The sequence below is a fragment of the Phacochoerus africanus genome, chromosome 1 (assembly GCF_016906955.1).
Source record: "Phacochoerus africanus isolate WHEZ1 chromosome 1, ROS_Pafr_v1, whole genome shotgun sequence".
Lineage (NCBI taxonomy): Eukaryota > Metazoa > Chordata > Mammalia > Artiodactyla > Suidae > Phacochoerus > Phacochoerus africanus.
In genome coordinates, this window is record NC_062544.1 from 230,969,278 (window position 1) to 230,989,225 (window position 19,948).

The 19,948-nt window shown below is 39.8% G+C and overlaps 1 protein-coding gene across 1 annotated transcript in view; it reads left to right on the forward strand.

Annotated features, from left to right (window-relative positions):
- Positions 1-643: 643 nt before the first annotated feature.
- The window catches only part of MORC1 (MORC family CW-type zinc finger 1), a 172,494-nt gene continuing 153,189 nt past the window's right edge, over positions 644-19,948 (forward strand). Inside the window, 4 exon segments of the mRNA XM_047752969.1 lie at positions 644-1,077; positions 4,346-4,399; positions 10,089-10,123; positions 17,029-17,097. Coding sequence (XP_047608925.1) covers positions 644-1,077; positions 4,346-4,399; positions 10,089-10,123; positions 17,029-17,097 — 592 coding nt within the window.

Below are 19,948 nucleotides of genomic sequence, written 5' to 3' on the forward strand. Positions count from 1 at the left end.
CTATTGAGCTACCTTATTTGCAAGTCATATTGCCCTATAATGAATGAGTCTGAACACTCTAGAGATCAATGAAGTCTACTAATGTCTCATCCCAACCAGGAGCTTTCCAAAACACATCATTGACAAATTCCATTTCAGTTTGAGTTTTGGTGACTTGGTGCTTTGTATCTCCCTTTGGACAACTGGCATACTGAGCCCTTCCTTATATTTCTCCTCAAGCCTCTCTTTCCCCCTTCCACTTTCTCAGTTCTGTCTTTTGGAATAATATAGAATGTCTGTTCTTTGAGCCCCATCAACACATCAAATAGTTGCATGTCAGCTGACAGGTGGAAAAGGTTTTCAAGGAACACATGTCTCCACATATAGCAAAGTCCAAATTCTCTTTTGATTGTCTTTAGTTCTTCTTTTCTCTCTCTGGATGATCTTTTCTTCTTTTCCTTCAACCAGAAAACAAAAACAAAAACAAAACATTATCAGCCCAAGGGGCTCGGGAAGGTGAGTGCTAGGGTAAGAACACAAAGCGCCTTTACTTGGGCTGTGTAACAACTGCGCAAGGGTAACTACCCCTTTTCCTTCCTGACCATCCCCTCCTCCCTTTCTGACCTTGCGATCTAGACTCTTCTTATTTTGTGTATGTGTGTGTATGCGTGTGATCATTTCTGATGAAATGCTAGCGCTAGCCTTGGGCTCCATTTTCCAGCCAGGGAATGATAGAAATAACTGTATAGGAAGGTTACCTAAACCTCAGTTCAGGAAGAGGAGCCTCATGACAGATGCTCTGTTCCTCTCAGGTGGTTCCAAGACCAGCAGCAGACTTAACTCGCCTGACACCCTGGCTCACAAGGCAGACCTTCATGCTCTGGCCGCCAGGAGGAGTGCGTGCGCAGCAAGCCAGGTGGCCTCACGTGAGCGTGGGCGTGGACGTGAACGTGGGCGTGGAGGTAGGCGAATACCTTTTGGTTCTTGCGTCTCTGTCTCTCAGGACCACGTGGGTTGCCCCTCGTTCCAGGCCATGGGCGACAAGTATGCTGCTCTGCGGCGGGCCCAGCTGCATCTGGATTTCATCCACGCAAACTCGTAAGTGCCTTGGTGTAACCAGATGGGGAGGCTTTCCACACAATGGAGAAGGCTTTTGTTCATCTTCTAGCGAAATAGCCCTTAAAAAAAAAAAAAAAAAAAAGGAACTTGGTATCATTGCTTTATGAAGTTATATATTTATTTATTTTAAATGTATATGCTTTACTTTTAAAAAGCCATGAAAAAGTGATAAAGATATATATTCTGGACCAGACCAAACCCTTTTGATGCACTTCAGTGAACACCAAAATGGTAGGAAGGCCCCTTACTTATCATTTAACAAACTGTTTAGTTGTAGGTCAGCAGAACCCTCGTTCCACCAACCTAACCTATTTCTAGTGATTTCTTTACCCAACACATTGACATTTTCAAGATTAAAATTGCCCTCCAGAGAGTAATTTGTATTTATTGATTCCAGTTTCTGTTGCATGGTGAGTCTTTCTGAAAATGTAACCTCTATGAGGTAGGAATCTCACATTTTAGTTTTACGAGGGCAGTGTTTCTTCTCTGTCAGGGCAGGATCCGTTTTGTCTACTCCTTCAAATATTCAGATTACAAAGGTAGATGACAGAGGTGTTCTAGTTCATCTGTCATTTCCAACACAGCAAAGTATATCAGTGAGTGCTATGTAATTCACACTGGTATGCTGATTTTTTTGGAACCTTTTAGTAATTTGGATTTACTAAAAGTACTGCTTGATAGAAAGCAGCAGATTTGAAACCACAGAAATGGAGGTGTAAAGGAACCTGGCCTTGCTGCTTGGGAAAAGTGTGGTATAATTATTACAGAATAAAACAAACAGGCAATTATTCTGCTGGTACTTAGTTTTTATCTTGTTATCACGGAGAATGATTTCAAGCTGAAACGGATGGTACAGATAGTTAAAAGTTAATTGAGGTGGAAGATAAATGAAAAAATTACAATTTTGAGTGAGTTGAAGAAAAATTATAAGCTGAGTGGTGGAAGGACTGTAAATTTTATCTTAGAAAATTTCCTCAGCCTCAGTTTTATATGGTTTCTGGAGCTATTGCTCCCTAGTCTCCTCCCCCATTCTACCTCCCCCAAACCACCCTATTATCAGTTGGTGGTCTGGTAACTTAATAAGAAAAATGACAGCAGCATGAAGCAGCTGCAACAAAATCAGATACAAATTGGCATCATCTCAGCTCTTCCAGATAAGATTTTTTTTGAGACCTGCCTCAGTAGAAACAGGAATGATTTTTTTATTCTTCCTTTGCTTCACCCCCACATCCAATCCATCAAGTTCTTTATGGTATTTCAGTGATTGAAATTCATCCATTTCTCTCCATCTCTACTGCTATCTCCCTTTTGGACTCCACATAGCCACTAGACTGGATTTTCTGCTTCCCATTCTTCTGAATCCATTTTACTGAAAGCTGCCAGAGTGAGCTTTTAAAAACTTAAACCAGATACGTCATTCTTAAAACATGGCAATGGTTTCCACTTGCATGTGGACCAAGTATGAACTCCTAACCATGTAGCAGAAAGCACTTCGGGACCAGGTCATCCCACATCTCAATGTGATCTCCTTATTTTATGGTAGCCAAAGTGAACTGGCAAGCTCCTTGGCTCTTTTCTGCTTCAAGATCTTTGCGTCTTCTGTGCTTGCTGGAGAGTTTCCCCTCTGGCTCTGCGAGGGACAGAATGCTCCTCATTCTTCAGGGTTCAGTTCATGTCTTCTAACTATCCCTCACTGACCTGAACCCCCAAAGGATAAATACCACAGCTTTCCACATTGGCACATGCCAGACAGTCAGTAAAAATCTTGAGTGAAATAGTACAGAAATTTACATGGCTTCTTTTGATCAGAATGATTGCAATGACCTTCCTGAAGGATTGTTTAGAAAGCCTTGTGGTTTGAAGTGCTGCTTTTGTAAAGCACATCATTGACACTTTTTTTTTTTGCTCTATTTTAGATTTTTAAGTACTAACTTTCTTTTTCGTGAAGGACACCTTTCTGCAACAACTGTATTTAGTAGGTTTATTTTAATTACAAATTCAAAAGCTGCCTTGACTCAAGAGACCCCTCATTAGCATGTGTTTATAGTTTAAAATTCCAAAAAAAGATATATGTATATATATTTTTAAATACATTTTTTGGCTAACATATTGTCCTTTAGCCTGAGGTATTTGGAGTCGCTGAGGTATAAGGAAGTAAGTGATCCTTCCTTGTGTACAAATAAACAACTCTTTTTTGATAAATGAGTCTGTCTTGCTTCTGCTACATGTTTACTAAATATAAAAAGAAAATTATGTACCTAATTTTCTTTCAATGCTGTGATAAGGTTGCTGATTGAAATACCCACATCAGGAAATGACAAGCAAGTATGGGCCCCTGAAGGCTGCTTGGTGTCACTGACAGTGGAACATTCAACCTTCAAAGTGTAAATAAAGACAGCTCTTTAGTGTGTTCTGCTCTCCAGGACCTGGCAGGAGAGGTACAGGGGAAGGTCACCAATGATAATCTGTGAGGTTCTTTGAGGAACAGACCTTTCTGAGGTGGAAAGATTCCACAGAAAGGTATAGATTATTGGTGCAGACCTAGTGCCTATGTCTGCAGATGGTGTCTTAAGGTCTTTTAGAGAGCCAGGTTTCTTTTTCTTTCTTTTTTTTTTTTTTTTGGTCTTTTTGCTATTTCTTGGGCTGCTCCCTCGGCATATGGGGGTTCCTAGGCTAGGGGTCCAATCGGAGCTCTAGTCACTGGCCCAGGCCAGAGCCACAGCAACGCGGGATCCGAGCCACGTCTGCAACCTACACCACAGCTCACGGCAACGCCGGATCGTTAACCCACTGAGCGAGGGCAGGGACCGAACCCGCGACCTCATGGTTCCTAGTCGGATTTGTTAACCACTGCACCACGACGGGAACTCCAAGAGCCAGGTTTCTGATGAAGTTTTTTCAGAAATAATTTGGCCTTAAATAATACAATTTTAATGAAACATTCTCCTACAAAACTTGAATAAATGCTTATTAAGCAATTTTAAAATGTCAAAATTTGCTCTAAGTACGATAAAGTCCTTGAAGTCTTTGTTTTATTGGGAGTAGACAGCATATTTTGGCAGTCGTGTTCTCAGCCCTGACTTTATGATGGAGCACATGTACTTCAGAATCTTGACCGTGCTGAGAAAGTTGTTTCTAGAATAACTCCTTAATTGATTATCTGTCTAGAACTCTGCATGTGTCTTGAACCTTTTACATTGATTACGGAGTTGGTTTAACTTTTGTTCTCCCTCTGTTTCTTCATCAGCACCACACACAGTTTCCTTTTTGGAGCACTGGCTGAATTGCTGGACAATGCAAGGTAAGGCTCATCTGTGAACAGAGTTATTCAAAGGGAAAAAGGGACTTTGTGACATTAATCAAGTCTAGTTATATGTTGAGAGGAAAAGACGATGTCATTTTCCCCACCTGGAGTGCCTCATGACTTGATTTCCTATAAAATCAATGTGTTATAGGAAAAAGAATGGGTAAGAGGAGGAATTTTTCATCTTTATTCATTTGTATTTGAAGGTAAATTGGACATCTGTTTTTCTGTTAATAACCATGTAATAACAAATTTTCATCTGTATTTTTTTGAGTTATGTATCAGTACATATTCAGAATTTAGATTTTGGTTTGGGCATTTATTGAAGTCTGCATCGAAGTCATTTGCCTAGGAGTTCCCTTTGTGGTTCAGTGGTAACAAATCCAACTAGTATCCATGAAGACTTGGGTTCAGTTCCTAGTCCGCACTCAGTGGTTTAAGGATCCAATGTTGCCGTGAGCTGCGGAACAGGTGCAGCCCAGATCCCACATTACTGTGACTGTGGTGTAGGCTGGCAGCTGCAGCTCCAATTCGACCCTTAGCCTGGGAACCTTTATATGCCATGGCTGCAGCCCTAAAAAGCCAAAAAATGGGGGGTGGGATTTGCATAGTTAAGAGCTAACTGTTGTTGACTTCCTACTGCATGTCAGACTTTGTTTTAAGCTCTTCATACACAGCATTAACTCATTCTTCTTTACAGCAACCTTTTTTTTTTTTTTTGGCTTTTTGCCATTTCTTGGGCCACTCCCATGGCATATGGAGGTTCCCAGGCTAGGGGTCTAATTGGAGCTGTAGCTGCCAGCCTGTGCCAGAGCCACAGCAACGCGGGATCTGAGCCGTGTCTTCGACCTACCCCACAGCTCACGGCAAGGGCAGGGATCGAACCAGCAACTTCATGGTTCCTAGTTGGATTCATTAACCACTGTGCCATGACGGGAACTCCTACAACAATATTTTGAGCTGAGAATCATTGTTTCACTTCTATAGACATGGAAATTGATGCACAGAAGAGGCTAGATGACCTGTTCAAAGACATATAGTTAGTATTTGGCAGAACTAGAATTTGAATTCAGGCTGTCTGGCTACAGAACTCCCTTACCCCATTTGAGCGTCTCTGACAAAAATACTGATGTTTAAGGAAAACACTTTAACAATTTAAGGCCTGATCAATATTATGTGGGAGTTTGCAAAGAAGTCAGTTTTTCAACTCACTGAATATGACATTTGATTGTTTCGTGTTTGTATTTCCCTATAACAGAAGGTTTTACTCACTTTTTCTGCAGAAAGCAAAGTCCACCCAGAAAGTAGTATGTGGTTGTTAGTTAAGGGGTGTCAGTGGAGATATCTAAATATCCTTGCCATTGATATTTCAGTGTTTGGCATTTCCCCCTCATTTTTGGTCTTAGAAGAAAGGTGACTAGTGTGACCACAGGGTGTAGTCATTGCATCAAGAACTTCCTGCACAGCAATGCTCATCACCACTAAGAATCACTAGCTTCTCCTTATGTGAAACTATGTAGAACCAGTGAACTCAGTGTCATCATAAAAAGGGAGGGAAGAGGAGAAAAAAATAAAGTTGGGTGGTCAGAGAAGAGCTGTGAACTCAGAGCTAACAGGGATGAGGCCGTGGTATGAGTGTTCATGGTTAGTCTCTGCAGAAGTTCAGGGTTTCCACTGTTTGGTTCTGTTCAAAGCTATGAAGCAAGTCTCCTGTGTCCACTAGTCCTCCTAAATGTCTGTTTTCAGCACCTTGACATCTGTTGCTTTGAAAGAACACATTTGTCTATTTTACCAACTGTTTTTTTCTCCCATGAAGGTGTTTCACTCATTTATTCAACAAAAGAGGGCAAGTAAAATCAGAATGTAGAAGAAATAGAACAATGGTAACAGTTTATGAAGTAGAGGGTGATTGATTGGCAAAGAAAGACCAATTTCAGACTCAGGGGAGTGAGAGAAATGTGATTAACGAAGCAGTTCTTAGAGTAGCATTTGTAAACTGGTCTAGCAACCCCTGGACCAGGTCCAGCCGGTCTCATGTTTGTTTGACTTATAGTGAAAATTTGCACAATATTTGTAAGGAATAAGAAGAAAATAAGGAATTGTTTGTAAAGTGTGAGAACCATGAGATGCTACTTAAAGGAATCAGGATCCCATGCTTTTGTTGTTTTGTTTTGTTTCATGATTAGAAATAGCAGCCTTGAAGCCACATTCCTCAATGGGATCAGGTGTGTAATAGGTGCTGTCCTGGGCCCAGCCTGTGTTTTATCATTCCCAATGTTCGCTATGGCCAGCCTGAACTTCCCAGATCTTCTCTCTTCAGGAAATGCTGGAATTTGTCATCACTGCTTAGAAGCTAGTAATTGACAACAAATGAAGCTGTTTAACAGACTTAAGATGCCCAATTGCTTTTGCAGAGGTCTTCATGAAGTTCCTCTGCTACTCTAAGACGTTATTTTATAATCATTGTATTCACGATTTTGATGATTTCCTGTAGTTGTCAAAATTAAAACGAATTTGTTTAAAAATGTTATAGAGAGTGGAGGAAGAAATGTGGCAGAATAGGAAGAAACAGTTGGGGAACTCTTCCTAATAATACAACAGGTGTTCAAAAAGATAGTACCTGGCTCATGTACAAAGCTTTTTAGGAAATGTACTAATATGCTGTAAAGGTTACTGACTGTTATTTGCCTTATCCCATGGAATTTCTCTATGAAGAAACTGTTTCCATGAAAAAATTTTCAGTACAGTAGCATTTATTGAGCAGCAATTGTATACATGGTACTTTGTATGATGTATAGTTATATAATGGAGATCATTATACCTGTGTGTCAGAGGATTGTGGTAGGGAATAGAAGGGAAGGATTAAGTATGCTTTATTCGGTGTTTCCTTGTTACATAGAAAATGCTCAAGAAAGGCCATGGTGATTCCAGAATTTCTATATGGGAGGCAATTAGAAGCAGCCATTGGCTAGCGCAAGGAGCTAAGGGGCCAATGTTGAAACTAGACTTGTAGAACAAGTACAGTGTACTTAACTCTGATTTATCTTGGGTAGTTTTAGGTCGAGACCGATAGAAACTTGGGGAGACACTCAGATTTCCCCATTAGAGCCCCACTGGTTGTTATTATTCTGAGCTTCCTCTTAGACTTCTTCTCTCAATATACCCACTTCATCAGCTAAGACCTCATTCCTCATTGTCTTCCTCCTCTCTCTCATAGGCTTTATATGGAAACCAGGATCTTCTGACTCTTTCTCCTTTCCTTCTTTCCTTTCAAGTTTTCACTTTTAAAAACTAGTTTAAGCAAATACGCAAATAATATCTGTGAATTGTAGAAAACTAAGGAAAAAAAAAAAAAAGAAAAGGCACCTGTGACTTTATTACATGGAGGGGGTTATCCAGCGTACTTCAGGTCAGATGTTAAAATATTTTCTCTGGAGTTCCTGTTGTGGCTCAGTGGTAACGAATCCAACTAGTATCCATAGGGATTCAGGTTCAATCCCTGGCCATGCTCAGTGGGTTAAGGATTCCGAATTGCTGTGCCTGTGGCAGAGGTTGGCAGCTGCAGCTCTGATTTGACCCTTGACCTGGGAATTTCCGTAGGCCACAGGTAGACCCCTTAGAAACAAATAAAATAAAATATTGTCTCCTTTGCAGGCCATGTGTTTTCTGTTGAAACTCCTCAACTCTACCACTTTAGAGTGAAAGGCAGACTATAGAAAATATAATGAATATGTAAATGAATGGTCATGATTGTGTTCCAATAAAATTTTATTTACAAAAACACTGGTGGGCAAGATTTGGCCCATAGTTTATCACAGTTTGTCAACTTCTGACCTACAGAAAAAGCACGTTAACCTTTGATTGCATTCCTTTTTTTTTGATTTTTTTATAATTTTATTACTATTGAAGTATAGTTGATTTACAATGTTTTGTCAAATTCTGTTGTACAGCAAAGTGACCCAGTTACATACATTTCCCTGTGCTGTGCAGTAGGATCCCATTGCCCATTGATTCCAAATAAAACAGTTTGCATCCCCCAAACCCCCAAAATGCCCATCCATCCCACTCCCTCCCCTCCACCCTCCGGAACCCCAAGTCTGCTCTTCTCCGCCATCATCTATTTCTGACCTATTTTTTTGTTTGCTTGTTTGTTACTTTTAGATGGAACTTGTTTGTTCCATGTTTTAGATTCCACAAATAAGTGATATTATATGGTATTTGTCTTTTTCTTTCTGACTTACTTCACTTAGTGTGAGAGTCTCTAGATCCATCCATGTTGCTGCAAATGGAATTAGTTTGCCTTTTTTATGGCTGAATAATATTCCATTGTATATATGTACCATATCTTCTTAACCCTTTCATCTCTCAGTGGACATTTATGTTGTTTCCATATCTTGGCTATTGTGAATAGTGCGGCTATGAATGTGGGGGGTGTATGTTTCTTTTTCAATGAAAGTTTTGTCTGGATATATGCCCAGCAGTGGAATTGCTAGATCATGTGGTAGCTCTATATTTAGTTTCCTGAGGTACCTTCATACTGTCTTCCATAGTGGTTGTACCAATTTACATTCCCATCGACAGTGGAGGAGGGTACCTTTTTCTCCATACCCTCTCCAGCATTTGCTACTTGTTGTCTTGTTAATGATGGCCACTCTGACTGGTGTGAGGTGGTTCCTCAGTATAGTTTTGATTTGCATTTCTCTAATAATTAGTGATATTGAGCAATTTTTATTTGCCTGTTGGCCATCCGTATGTCTTCTTTGGAGGAATGTCAATTTAGGCCTTCTGTCCATTTTTCAATTGGGTTTTTTTATTGTTGTTGTTGTCAGGTTGCATGAGTTGTTTGCATATTTTGGAAATTAGGCCCCTGTTGCATCATTGGCAAAGATTTTCTCCCATTCTGTGTGTTGTCTTTTCATTTTTTTAATGGTTTCCGTTGCTATGCAAAAGCTTGTCAGTTTGATTAGGTCCCATTGGTTTGTGTTTTTATTGTTGTTATTATAGGAGGTGGATCAAATAAGACGTTGCTGTGATTTATGCCAAAGAGCATTCTGCCTCTGTTTTCCTCTAGGAGTTTTATAGTGTCCGGCCTTATATTTAGGTCTTTAATCCATTTTGAGTTTATTTTTATGTATGGTGTAGGATAGTGTTCTCCTTTCATTTTTTTACATGTAGCTTTCCAATTTTCCCAGTACCATTTATTGAAGAGGATGTCTTTCTTCCACTGAATTGATTGCAATTCTTACAGATATACACATGTATATCATATATGTTCTTTAAAAATGTGATCATATGGTAAAAATATTACTTAGTAATTTTTATTTTTCTTTTAGCACTAAAATATCATGAAAATCTTCCTGTGACTTCTGGATTATTCTCCAGGCATTGTTTTTGATATTCATATTCATTTTCTCAAGCTTTTTGTGTAACTACCTGTAAATTTCATCTCTTCTTTTAAATTTCTGAGTTTCAGGCTTTGTAACATTCTCAAATTATGGGCGATCATGTCTTAGTCTACAAATGCAGGGTGAAACATCTTAGTAACTGTCTTTGAAGCAACTTAAGTGGATTTCTCTATTGTTTGCTATCTGACAATAGACATATGTCACCTGAGCAATTCAGATTAATATAATTTTTAAAAGCATAATTTCATACTGAAGCAGTAATATTTTTATATTGTTTCCAGAGATGCAGGGGCTACAAGACTTGATGTATTTTCAGGTGAGCAGATTTGCTTTCTTCTTCTTTTTTGTCCTAATAAAAAAGCCTGTAGTTATTTTGCTTTTATTTTATTTCATGAAAATCAAACCATATTCTACAGATTTTTAATGTAACCTAAGTGCTTTGTGAATACAATGACCCTGTGGGGAGCCAGGTTGAGAACAGTACACTCCTTGCGTGAAATTGTTCACTTGTTGGAGGACTTATTTACAAAATTAGATCTTCCAGCATTTTGTGAAAGCATCAGAGTGATTTGGAGCAGTCAATTTGTCTGCCACAAGAAAACAGTTTTATTTTAAAATGCATATTAACTTAATGGTTATTCATAATCAAGTATACATCATTTCCAACTTATCGCAGTTTTAAAATACATAAGTGAATGTGTAGTGTGAATGTTTGAAGCATATAAAATTCAAACCAAGTATGTTTTCTTTACTGACTTCATGTTCAGTCACCATTTATTGTGCTTATTAGTTCGTTTCATTAGAATATGGTGAAGAAGGAGTTCTTGTTGTGGCTCAACAGGTTAGGAACCCAACTAGTATCCATGAGGATATGGGTTTGATCCCTGGCCTTGCTCAGTGGGTTAGAGATCTGGTGTTGCTGCAGGCTGTGATGTAGGTTGCATATGCAACTGGGATCTGGTGTTGCGACGGTGGCATAGGCCAGCAGCTGCAGTTCCCATTCGACCCCTAGCCTGGGAACTTCCATATGCCTCAGATGCAGCCATTAAAAAAAAAAGAATGTGATGAAGAAGAAGTTAGATTTTGTGATCCAGTTCTTGCTTAACACTACCTTAGAGAAATGCCTGTGGTGTTAAAACTGATTCCAAGCCCAGATTCTATCTGTTCTCTTGTAAATATTGGCTGGTGATCACAAGTGGGAGAATGTGGTCCATGATACAAATCCCTATCAATATTTAAAAAGCAACTCAGTTCAACTCAGTTTTCCGAGTGTTTAAGATTTGGTGCTAAGGGGGTGCTTCTGGTTCATGAGGAAGAGAGACATGGGCATCTTGAGAGATCTGAGGAAACATAAGAAAATAAATGACACTCTTCTTCCCTTTCTACTCCTCAGGTTTGAAAAGTTTGAGAAGTAAAATAAGAGAGTCAGTCTTTGTTGCTGATAAATGCTAGTTGGGAGTGTGGAGCTCAGTGCCAGAGAGGTCATGCTGTCTCGCCCACCTGGTGGGTTGTGCTCTCTGCAGGCAGCACACTCTCCAGGGAACAGGAGAGGTTTGAACTGAACCTTCTTAGGTTAGTCTTCCCCAAATCACCTGAGTGAGCTCACTGCTTCAGGGGAAAAGTGATCAAGGGACAGAGAATGGCCCCGTTACTACTGCTAACTGAACTCTATTCCATGTAGAAGGAAATGCCAGTAGTGGAGAAGCAGTGGTGTTCCTATACATATCCGGTTACAGGAGAGTAAACCAGAGTAAGCATTTCTTGCTGGGCAGAGACTCAAATCATGATGGGAACACAGAGAAAGAATGCCTTCTATAAAGAGCTAGAGCTTGAAACATGGATGTGATTTTTGTCAACTAGTATAAGAAGAAAAGAATATTCCTGTCAGAGGAATTGTGAGAAAAATAGTAGAGACAGACTAGTTCAGAGATTCATTCATTTATTCAATAACAATTTATTGACTATCTATTATGAATGAGTCAAACAATTCTAGGTGCTGGGGATAGATCAGTGAGCAAAGTGTTTGATGAAGTCTGTGCTCTCATAGAACATGCATTCTAATGAGAGGTAGACAATAAAAAAAAATGAGCAAATAAATAATATACCAGGCCATGATAAGTGCTGAAAAGAAAAAAAAAGTGAGATAAGAGGACAGAGAGTGATCAGAAGGTGATACTATTTTTCATGGTGTGACCAGAGAAAGTTTCTCTAAATAAGTGATACACTAGCAAAGACCTGAATGACATGAGAATGAGCTGTGTACATATTTGGAGAAAGAAAAAGCATCGGTGAATAGATGACTAGGCCAAGTTGAATTGAGCTAAGTGTGAGATCCAAATGGATGAGTACTTTGCATACCATACTAAGTGGTGCCAGTGGACCATTGAAGAGTTTTGAGCAATGACATTTGAAAAATTAGAAATGTGCTCTTTTTCTCTTTAAAGAAATACACTCCTGCAAAACCATACAGGATGGTCTGTAGACCAAGACCATCTGCGGAAGTGAAAAGAAGGATAGCAGGGAAGTGGGGCTATGGAGTGATTTCATGAGAATTTGAATGAGGCCAGTGGTCCTGGCAGTGGAGGAGGGAGAAAAGATTCAAGCTGAATTTCATTCAGCACACACACATTATTGATGAAGAGCAGAAGGGTTGAGAAGTATTATCTGGAATCACAAAGTACAACAAATGTGATCAGAATTCACACGTTATGTTCTTCTGGATTTGTGCAGACACAGCAAGGCACGGTGGTATTTACTTCACCCTGCTTTCTTTAATACTTGCCTTTGTCGCAAAAAAATAAAAAAGAATCTCTGAAATTTGAGCTGAAAGTGGCACTTCCTTATTTAGGTCATAGGGGTTTTGTGAAAAGCTGATCTTAACGGTTTTTGATTTTAAATTACCTATTCATGTTCTAAAACATTTTATTGCGGCAAACTACAATATGGCTGTCAACCTAGCAAACTGATTTTTCTTTAAAAAATAAAAAATAAACAAACTGACCAGAGCTTATGTAGCAATAGGTAGAACTGGCATGGAGCTGCATAATTAATCTAAGCACTGGATTAGTTTTGAAGTTATTTATTGAGTCTTCTGAATTACTTTCTAACCTTAAGTTTTCTTCAGCTAACTTGCGGGGTAAAATTCAAACTGAATGTTTGGCCACGGATATTTTATCTGTCAGTGTGTATTAGTTCTATTAAACATGGATGTATACTCATTACATTTTTTTAGTGCTTACCAAGTGGCAGGCACTGGGTTAAGTGCTGAATACACACAGCACCTGCTTTTAAGGAAGTGTAATCCTACTGAAGGGATCTGTGAAAAATATGTGTATCTTTATCATTTATGGGTAGAAGATCCTTAGCTTTCATCATATCTCTGAGGCAACTGAATTCCAAAAAGGGTAAGAACCACTAGTCTGAAAAAGAAATAGGTACATGAATAGGTATTTGAACATACTACAAAAGTTAGAAACACAAATTACAAAGAAAACATTCATTATGAGCACCTGATAATGTGGAAGGATTAGGAAGGCTTCCTAGAAGAAGTCTTAAATGAACTAAAGACCTAAAGGGAAAATAGGCCTTACCCTAGAGAATCAAGGATGGAAAGGGCAGAGGAGTGGTATGTATAGTTGCTTGAATCTGGAGAGAACATAGGACACTGGTGGAGTTACAGAAATGCTTGAGATGTTCAAGATTAGTCCAGGGGGATTATTTGTGTGGAAGTGGAAGAGTGCAGAATGGGCAGGAGGAGGGGATGACAAGAGATGAGCTTGGGGTGTGTGTTAGGATTCTTTAGAGGAAGAGAACCAATAGGAGATAGATTAGATAGGTAGATAATCTCTACCACCCCCAAGATAGATATCTAACTTTATATATCTCAATCTTTCTCATTCTATCTGTGGATATACATATAGCTAGAGAAGGAGGGAGGGAGAGGAAAAGGGGCAGATTTTTTTAAGGAGTTGACTCACATGATGTGTAGGACAACTGGTGGGTTGGAAATCCAGGTAAGCATTGATGTTGCAGTTTTGAGTTCTGACTCTTCAGGCAGGCCAGCAACCTGGACTCTCAAGCAGAATTTCCGTGTTACAGTCGTGAAGTAGAAGACTGATGCTTCCTTGGGAAACCTCAGTCTTTGCCTCCAGCTGATTGGATGAGACTGAACCTCATTATGGAGAGTGTCTGCTTTACTTAGAGTCAGCTGATTGTAAATGTTAATTACAATACAGATAGTTTCATGGCAACATCAAGTTGACCAAACAGCCAACGACCGTAGCTTAGCCAAGTCAGCACACGTAAAGTTAAAGAGAGTTAGGAAGGTCAGGTCATGAAAGGCAAGCTAAATTTGTTAATTAGCTTGGGTTTCATCCTGTGGACAGTGCAAGGGTTGTAAGCAGGAGAGTAGTGAAACACACAGCTGGCTTGCAGACTGTTGGTACACTCTGATTTGTGGGAGCAAGGAGTGGGGGAGCTGTTGCTGGAATCCAGAAGAGAGAGGATGGTTTCCTGAACTAGGACAGTGTTGTGGGGATGGAGTAAGTGGTCAAATCTGAGAGACAATGTGAGGTAGAATTGAGAAGATATGTCTGTACATTTGATAAGTAAGTGAAAGCTTGATTCCGAGGTTCTCACTTGGGCAGCTGCAGCTTGACAGCAGAGTGATGCCATTTATTGAGCAGGAAACATAGAAGGAGAAGGCAGTCTGATGGAGGGAGAAGGTGCTGTGGTTTGTTTTGGACACGCATATTTAACAGATAATAGAAGTCTACCTGAAACTCATTGTTTTTAAGGAAGTGAAATAAATAAGGCCATGCCTTAGAGTCGGTACCAGGGGAGTATTAGTTTTTTTTTTCTTTTTCTTTTTTAGGGCCGCACCCGCAGCATATGGAGGTTCCCAGGCTAGGGGTCCAATCGGAGCTACAGCTGCCAGCACATGCCACAGTCTCAGCAACCTCAGATCCGAGCCGCATCTGCAACCTACACCATAGTTCACGGCAATGCCAAATCCTTAACCCACTGAGCGAGGCCAGGGATCAAACCTGTAACCTCATGGATCCTAGTTGGATTTGTTTCTGCTGCACCACGATGGGAACTCCAGGGGACTATTACATTTTGAGGCTGCGATTGTCTGCAGTCCTCACTGAAATTTATAGAAAAATTAAGCACTGTATATATATCACTTGGGAATTTTATGTGTCTCCCACCTATTCACCAAAGAAATGCCTTGCTTCCTGCAAGTTCCTTACATGCCTACTATATACCAAGAGCTGCAAAATCAATTGTTGTAATTACCCAGGCTAAGGCTCAGATTAGGTGGTTCCTAGCTCTGATAAACCTTAGGATAATCAGGAGGAGCTTTTGTTCCTGAATCCCATCTAAGACTAATTAATTTAGAGTATCTCCAGGAGTTCCCATCATGGAGCAGCGGAAATGAATCCAACTAGGAACCATGAGGTTGCAGGTTCCATCCCTGGCCTAACTCAGTGGGTTAAGGATCTGGTGTTGCCATGAGCTGTGGTGTAGGTTGCTGACTCGGCTCGGATCTGACGTTGCTGTGACTGTGGCATGTGCTAGCAGCTGTAGCTCCGATTGGACCCCTAGCCTGGGAACCTCCATATGCTGCGGGTGTGGCCCTAAAAAGGCAAAAAAAAAAAAAAAAAAGAACATCTCCTGATGATTCAAATGTGCAGTTAAGGTTGAGAGCTACTGCACTGTGCAAAGAACTCAACAGGAGTTGGACAGTAGAGAAGTGTCGGCCTTGGTCAGAGAGAGGGCTGAATAGAAAAAATACCTAAAGAGGGGAGAGGAATAGTCTGACACAGAAGTCGAAGTAGGCAGACCAGAGGACCAGGTAGAGAGAGGAACTGGGGAAATGAGATGGTAGGAAAGAGCCAAAGGGTTTGTAGACAGGAAGTGAATTAGAGAGAGGAAGGGGGGGATTAGAAGTAGGCACATGACCATATATCATGAACTCAGAAAGTTTGGACATGATTTTTAGTTTTATTATTTTTCAGCTGTGCCCTTGAAAGTTCCAGGGCCAAGGATTGACTCCTCACCACAGCAGTTACAATACCAGATCCTTAACCCACTGCTCTACCAGGGAACTCCTAGATATGAGTTTTAGATATTTACCAATTATCTTAAACATTAATTTTTAAAATGTGGATTAGAGGTGATAATTGAACACAGAGTTGACTTAACCAATGTGCTAGAAATGAACCTATAAGGATAGGATTAGTAAATCAGTGTCTGCCTGGGGATGGAGTCTGGGTAACAGCCCATGGAAGGTGCAGAAGAAAGAGACTACAAAGGAAAGAAGGAAACACCTGGACTGGTTATGTTCACTACCCTGATTGTGGTGATAGCTCCACAGGTATTTACATGTGTCAGAATGTATCCAGTTAGACACTTTAAGCATGTGCAGCTTTTCTTGTGTAAGCTATTTCTCGATAAAGTTTTATCAAACAAAAAGAAAAGGAGAGGTGTGCTGGAATTCATACATCGAAATATTGAATATATGAATATATTGAGAGCCAGATTACAAACTGTGCTCTGTGTGTGTTAAAATTAGTCTCATTAGTTTTTGTTACACCTTCAGAATTTTTTAAACAGGAGATTATATTATGTAACTAGATGATCCCTCTTAATCATCAAAATTGATTTCAAATAACTGTTTTCAAAAATCAAATGCACTTTCAAGAGGCAAATATTTGCTGCCACTAAGAAGCATGTACAAATGGCTCTTAGGGGAATTAGCTACTGGGAAGAGAGCCTGATGAATTTAATAAGAATGACCTGAATTGACTTTAGAATTAGTGCTTTGGTGGAAGGGCCTAAGGATTGATGAGTTTGATAGAGGGATCCTGGGGTCACATCATTACCATCTACCTTTACTCACTCCTCAGGGGAGAAATTCCCTGCCATTTAAAAGAACCAGTCAGATTCCAGCACAGGGCTTGTCATGCTGTATACATAATTCATTAATATGTACATGTTTTATGTTAATTTAAAGCCTTTTTGTTGCATGATGGTTTTTCCCCCTGCAGCTTCTTGTGAAGCTGTAGCCAAGATGCCTTTCTGAGCTTCATCCTTGTGCCATACCTCTGTCACTCAGCGGCTGCATTTAAGGAGGACAAATAATTATGTGAGCAGCATGACTTTCTGATGAGCAAATTAAGCCCAATATTTATTAGTAATGGCTGTTTTCTCTTGCAGTGGATAATGAAAAACTGCAGGGCGGATTCATGTTGTGCTTCCTGGATGATGGATGTGGTATGAGTCCTGGTAAGTTAATTATCTAGATACCTAACTGGTTGTTAGAGCAAGTAGTCTGAAAACCCATAAAATAAATAAAAGTAAATTGAGCTATCTATATTAAAACAGGTATGGAGCTATTAGGGAAAATAAACCCATCTTAACATATTGTTGAAGTTTTTAGGTTTAAATATTCCAGCTGACGGAGTAAATTCATTGTAGCCATCTAAAGCAAGACAAAAAGTGACTATAGATCAGTATTTGAAATGAAAAAGAAAGGTACAAGGTACAGATTTCTTGTAAGGAAAAGCATCTGGGAAGAAAGGGAAAACAAACATTAATTGGATGGATTCAGATTGTTTTTAGCACATCCTTCAGATGCTGCTTGCAAGAGACCCGGGCAGTTTCCAGTGTCATTAGGCTATTAAAATTTTTCTGCTTAACCTTGAGGTACAGGTCACCTCTCCTTGTTTTTTGTGGTTTGTGTTTTTTTCTCTGCATGTTCAAAGGTTTAGTTGCCTTCAATGGAATGTTCTCATCAGAGTGGAAACATCTACAATGCCCTGCATGATTTATCTTTCTGTCTTCAAGCAAAAGGCACTACCTAGGAGGTGCATAGTACTGTTTACCATGGAATTGAGATGTTTTTTCCTCAGATAAGGGATTTGCATTAATTGGGATAGCTTATTCCTAGATTCTGTAACACTTGTGTATGTCCCACAAGCCAGGGTTTTTGACCACCAGATTTAGCAAACAGTGAGGGAGTTCAAGTAATACAGAAGTGTTCTGGTCAGTTCCACACCAGACAAAAGAGTGATCATCTGTACTGACAGAAGCTGAGAATAAAATGTAATTATATTCTGAGTTCCTGTTGTGGCTCAGCAGGTTAAGAACTCGACTAGTATCCATGAGGTTGTGAGCTCGATCCCTGGTCTTGATCTGGTTGTTGCCACAAGCTGCTGTGAAGTTTATAAATGTGCCTTGGGATTTGGCACTGCTGTGGTTCTGGTGTTGACCCCGAGGCTGGGAAATTCCATATGCTGCAGGAGTGGCCCTTAAAAAAAAAAGTAATTTTCTTCTTCCGAGTCTTTAAAGACACCCTTGATCTGAATAGTCAAAGAATATGTGCGATATAGTTTAAGGCAATTACTTAAAAAAAAAAAGGAATAACTCCTTTATACAGGTCCACAAACAAAATGCTCAAAACACGGACAAGTGACAAATATTGAGATCTTTAGGAGGAACTCACGCTTCAGTTGACATATACAGTTGTGTTTTAAAATGGTCCACTAGTGTTGAGAGAGCAATTCTTTATTAACAGTGGAACTCAAGTAATAAGTTGGGGGAGCTTTTCTGATGACCAAATATAAAATCTATCTGTTGTTCAAGCTGAGCTAGATCAATCTTGATCCATAGAAGATGACTCTGGTGATTTCCAAGCTCTTTCACTTCCATTCTTGCCCCATTACAGTGCATTCTCCACTTAGCAACCCTGAGTGGATGTTTTCATTCAATGGATCATTGATGCCCCTGCTTAAAACCCTTAGTGGTTTTCCATTACTTTAGAGTGAAATTCACACTCTTCCAATTTCTTGCATTATTTGGCTTCTGTCCACCTCTTTGACCTTTTCTTGTACTGCTCACTTCTTTGCTTATAGCACTCCAGCCACTGCTGGCCTGGCCTTTAATCATTTGAATCTCATCTCAGATGACACCTTATGAAAGAGGCCTTCCCAGATTATTCCATCTGCAGGCTCCATTCCTGCTAATTCTCTGTCATGTTATGATGGTTTTAATTCCTTCCCTTAATACTCTCAGAAAAGATCTTGTTTATTTGTCGGAACTCTTTCAGTCTGTTTCTCCTCCCATGACATAAAGTTATTGAGGACAGGGGCCATGTCTGTCCTATTCAGTGTTCTGTTCCTGGCCACCATACATGGGAGTCTGTGTGGTGTGTGATCAAAACCATTGGATTTAGTCTTTTACAACCCTGGATTATAGTTCTGGGGCTAACATTGATCAGTGTGACCTTGGTAAAGTAACATAAATACCTAAAACTTAAATCTCCTCATCTGTAATGTGCAGATAATAATAAAATCTTCCTTGTATGCTTGTTATAAATTCTATATATTCAGTGCAAATGAAGTATATGATATAGTACCTGGCACATACTAATCAATAAGTGGTAGATAATATTATCATTATGGATACCCTCATCTAATACCCAACCCATAATAAGAACATGTGATAAAATGATCAGTTAGCTTCAGACAAGGTGAATATCTTTATACACCCCATTCCAAGTTCCACTCAACTGGGTGCATGTTTGCACCCAGACAGATGCATGGTCCTTAGGACAGTTTTGGAGCATGTATTCAGTAGCCAGTCGGAAGACCCGTTTCTATCTTTTCCTGTTTCCCTGGGAGCATTCCTGTTTCTTGGAAGTATATATATTCTGAAGTTCAGAGGATTCTTTTCTGTAACTCCGGAATGCCCAGGAGAGCTCAGGAGAATAATTTTCAAAGTCTGAAATAATTAGGCCTTCTTCCTCAGTTAGTAGCAGACCAGAGCCATTCTACCCTTTTAAGTCTCACATGGGGCTGGATAAGGGCCAAAACCATGGAAAACTACTCATGGTACAAATACTTATAATAACTTTCTTAGCATTTATGAAATGGCATGTATTGTCTTCAAGGTTCACACATCATCTCATTTAATTCATTTCATTTATCTTCATCAACAACTCTGTGATATAAGTGTTAGTAATTCCCTTTCAGGGGTGAAGAAATTAAGGCTCTGCTTACCCAGGGTCACATGGAAGATCCCTCTGACCTCCTTCAATCTATTACCATTAAGACCCTGGTCAGAGAAGATGGAGCCT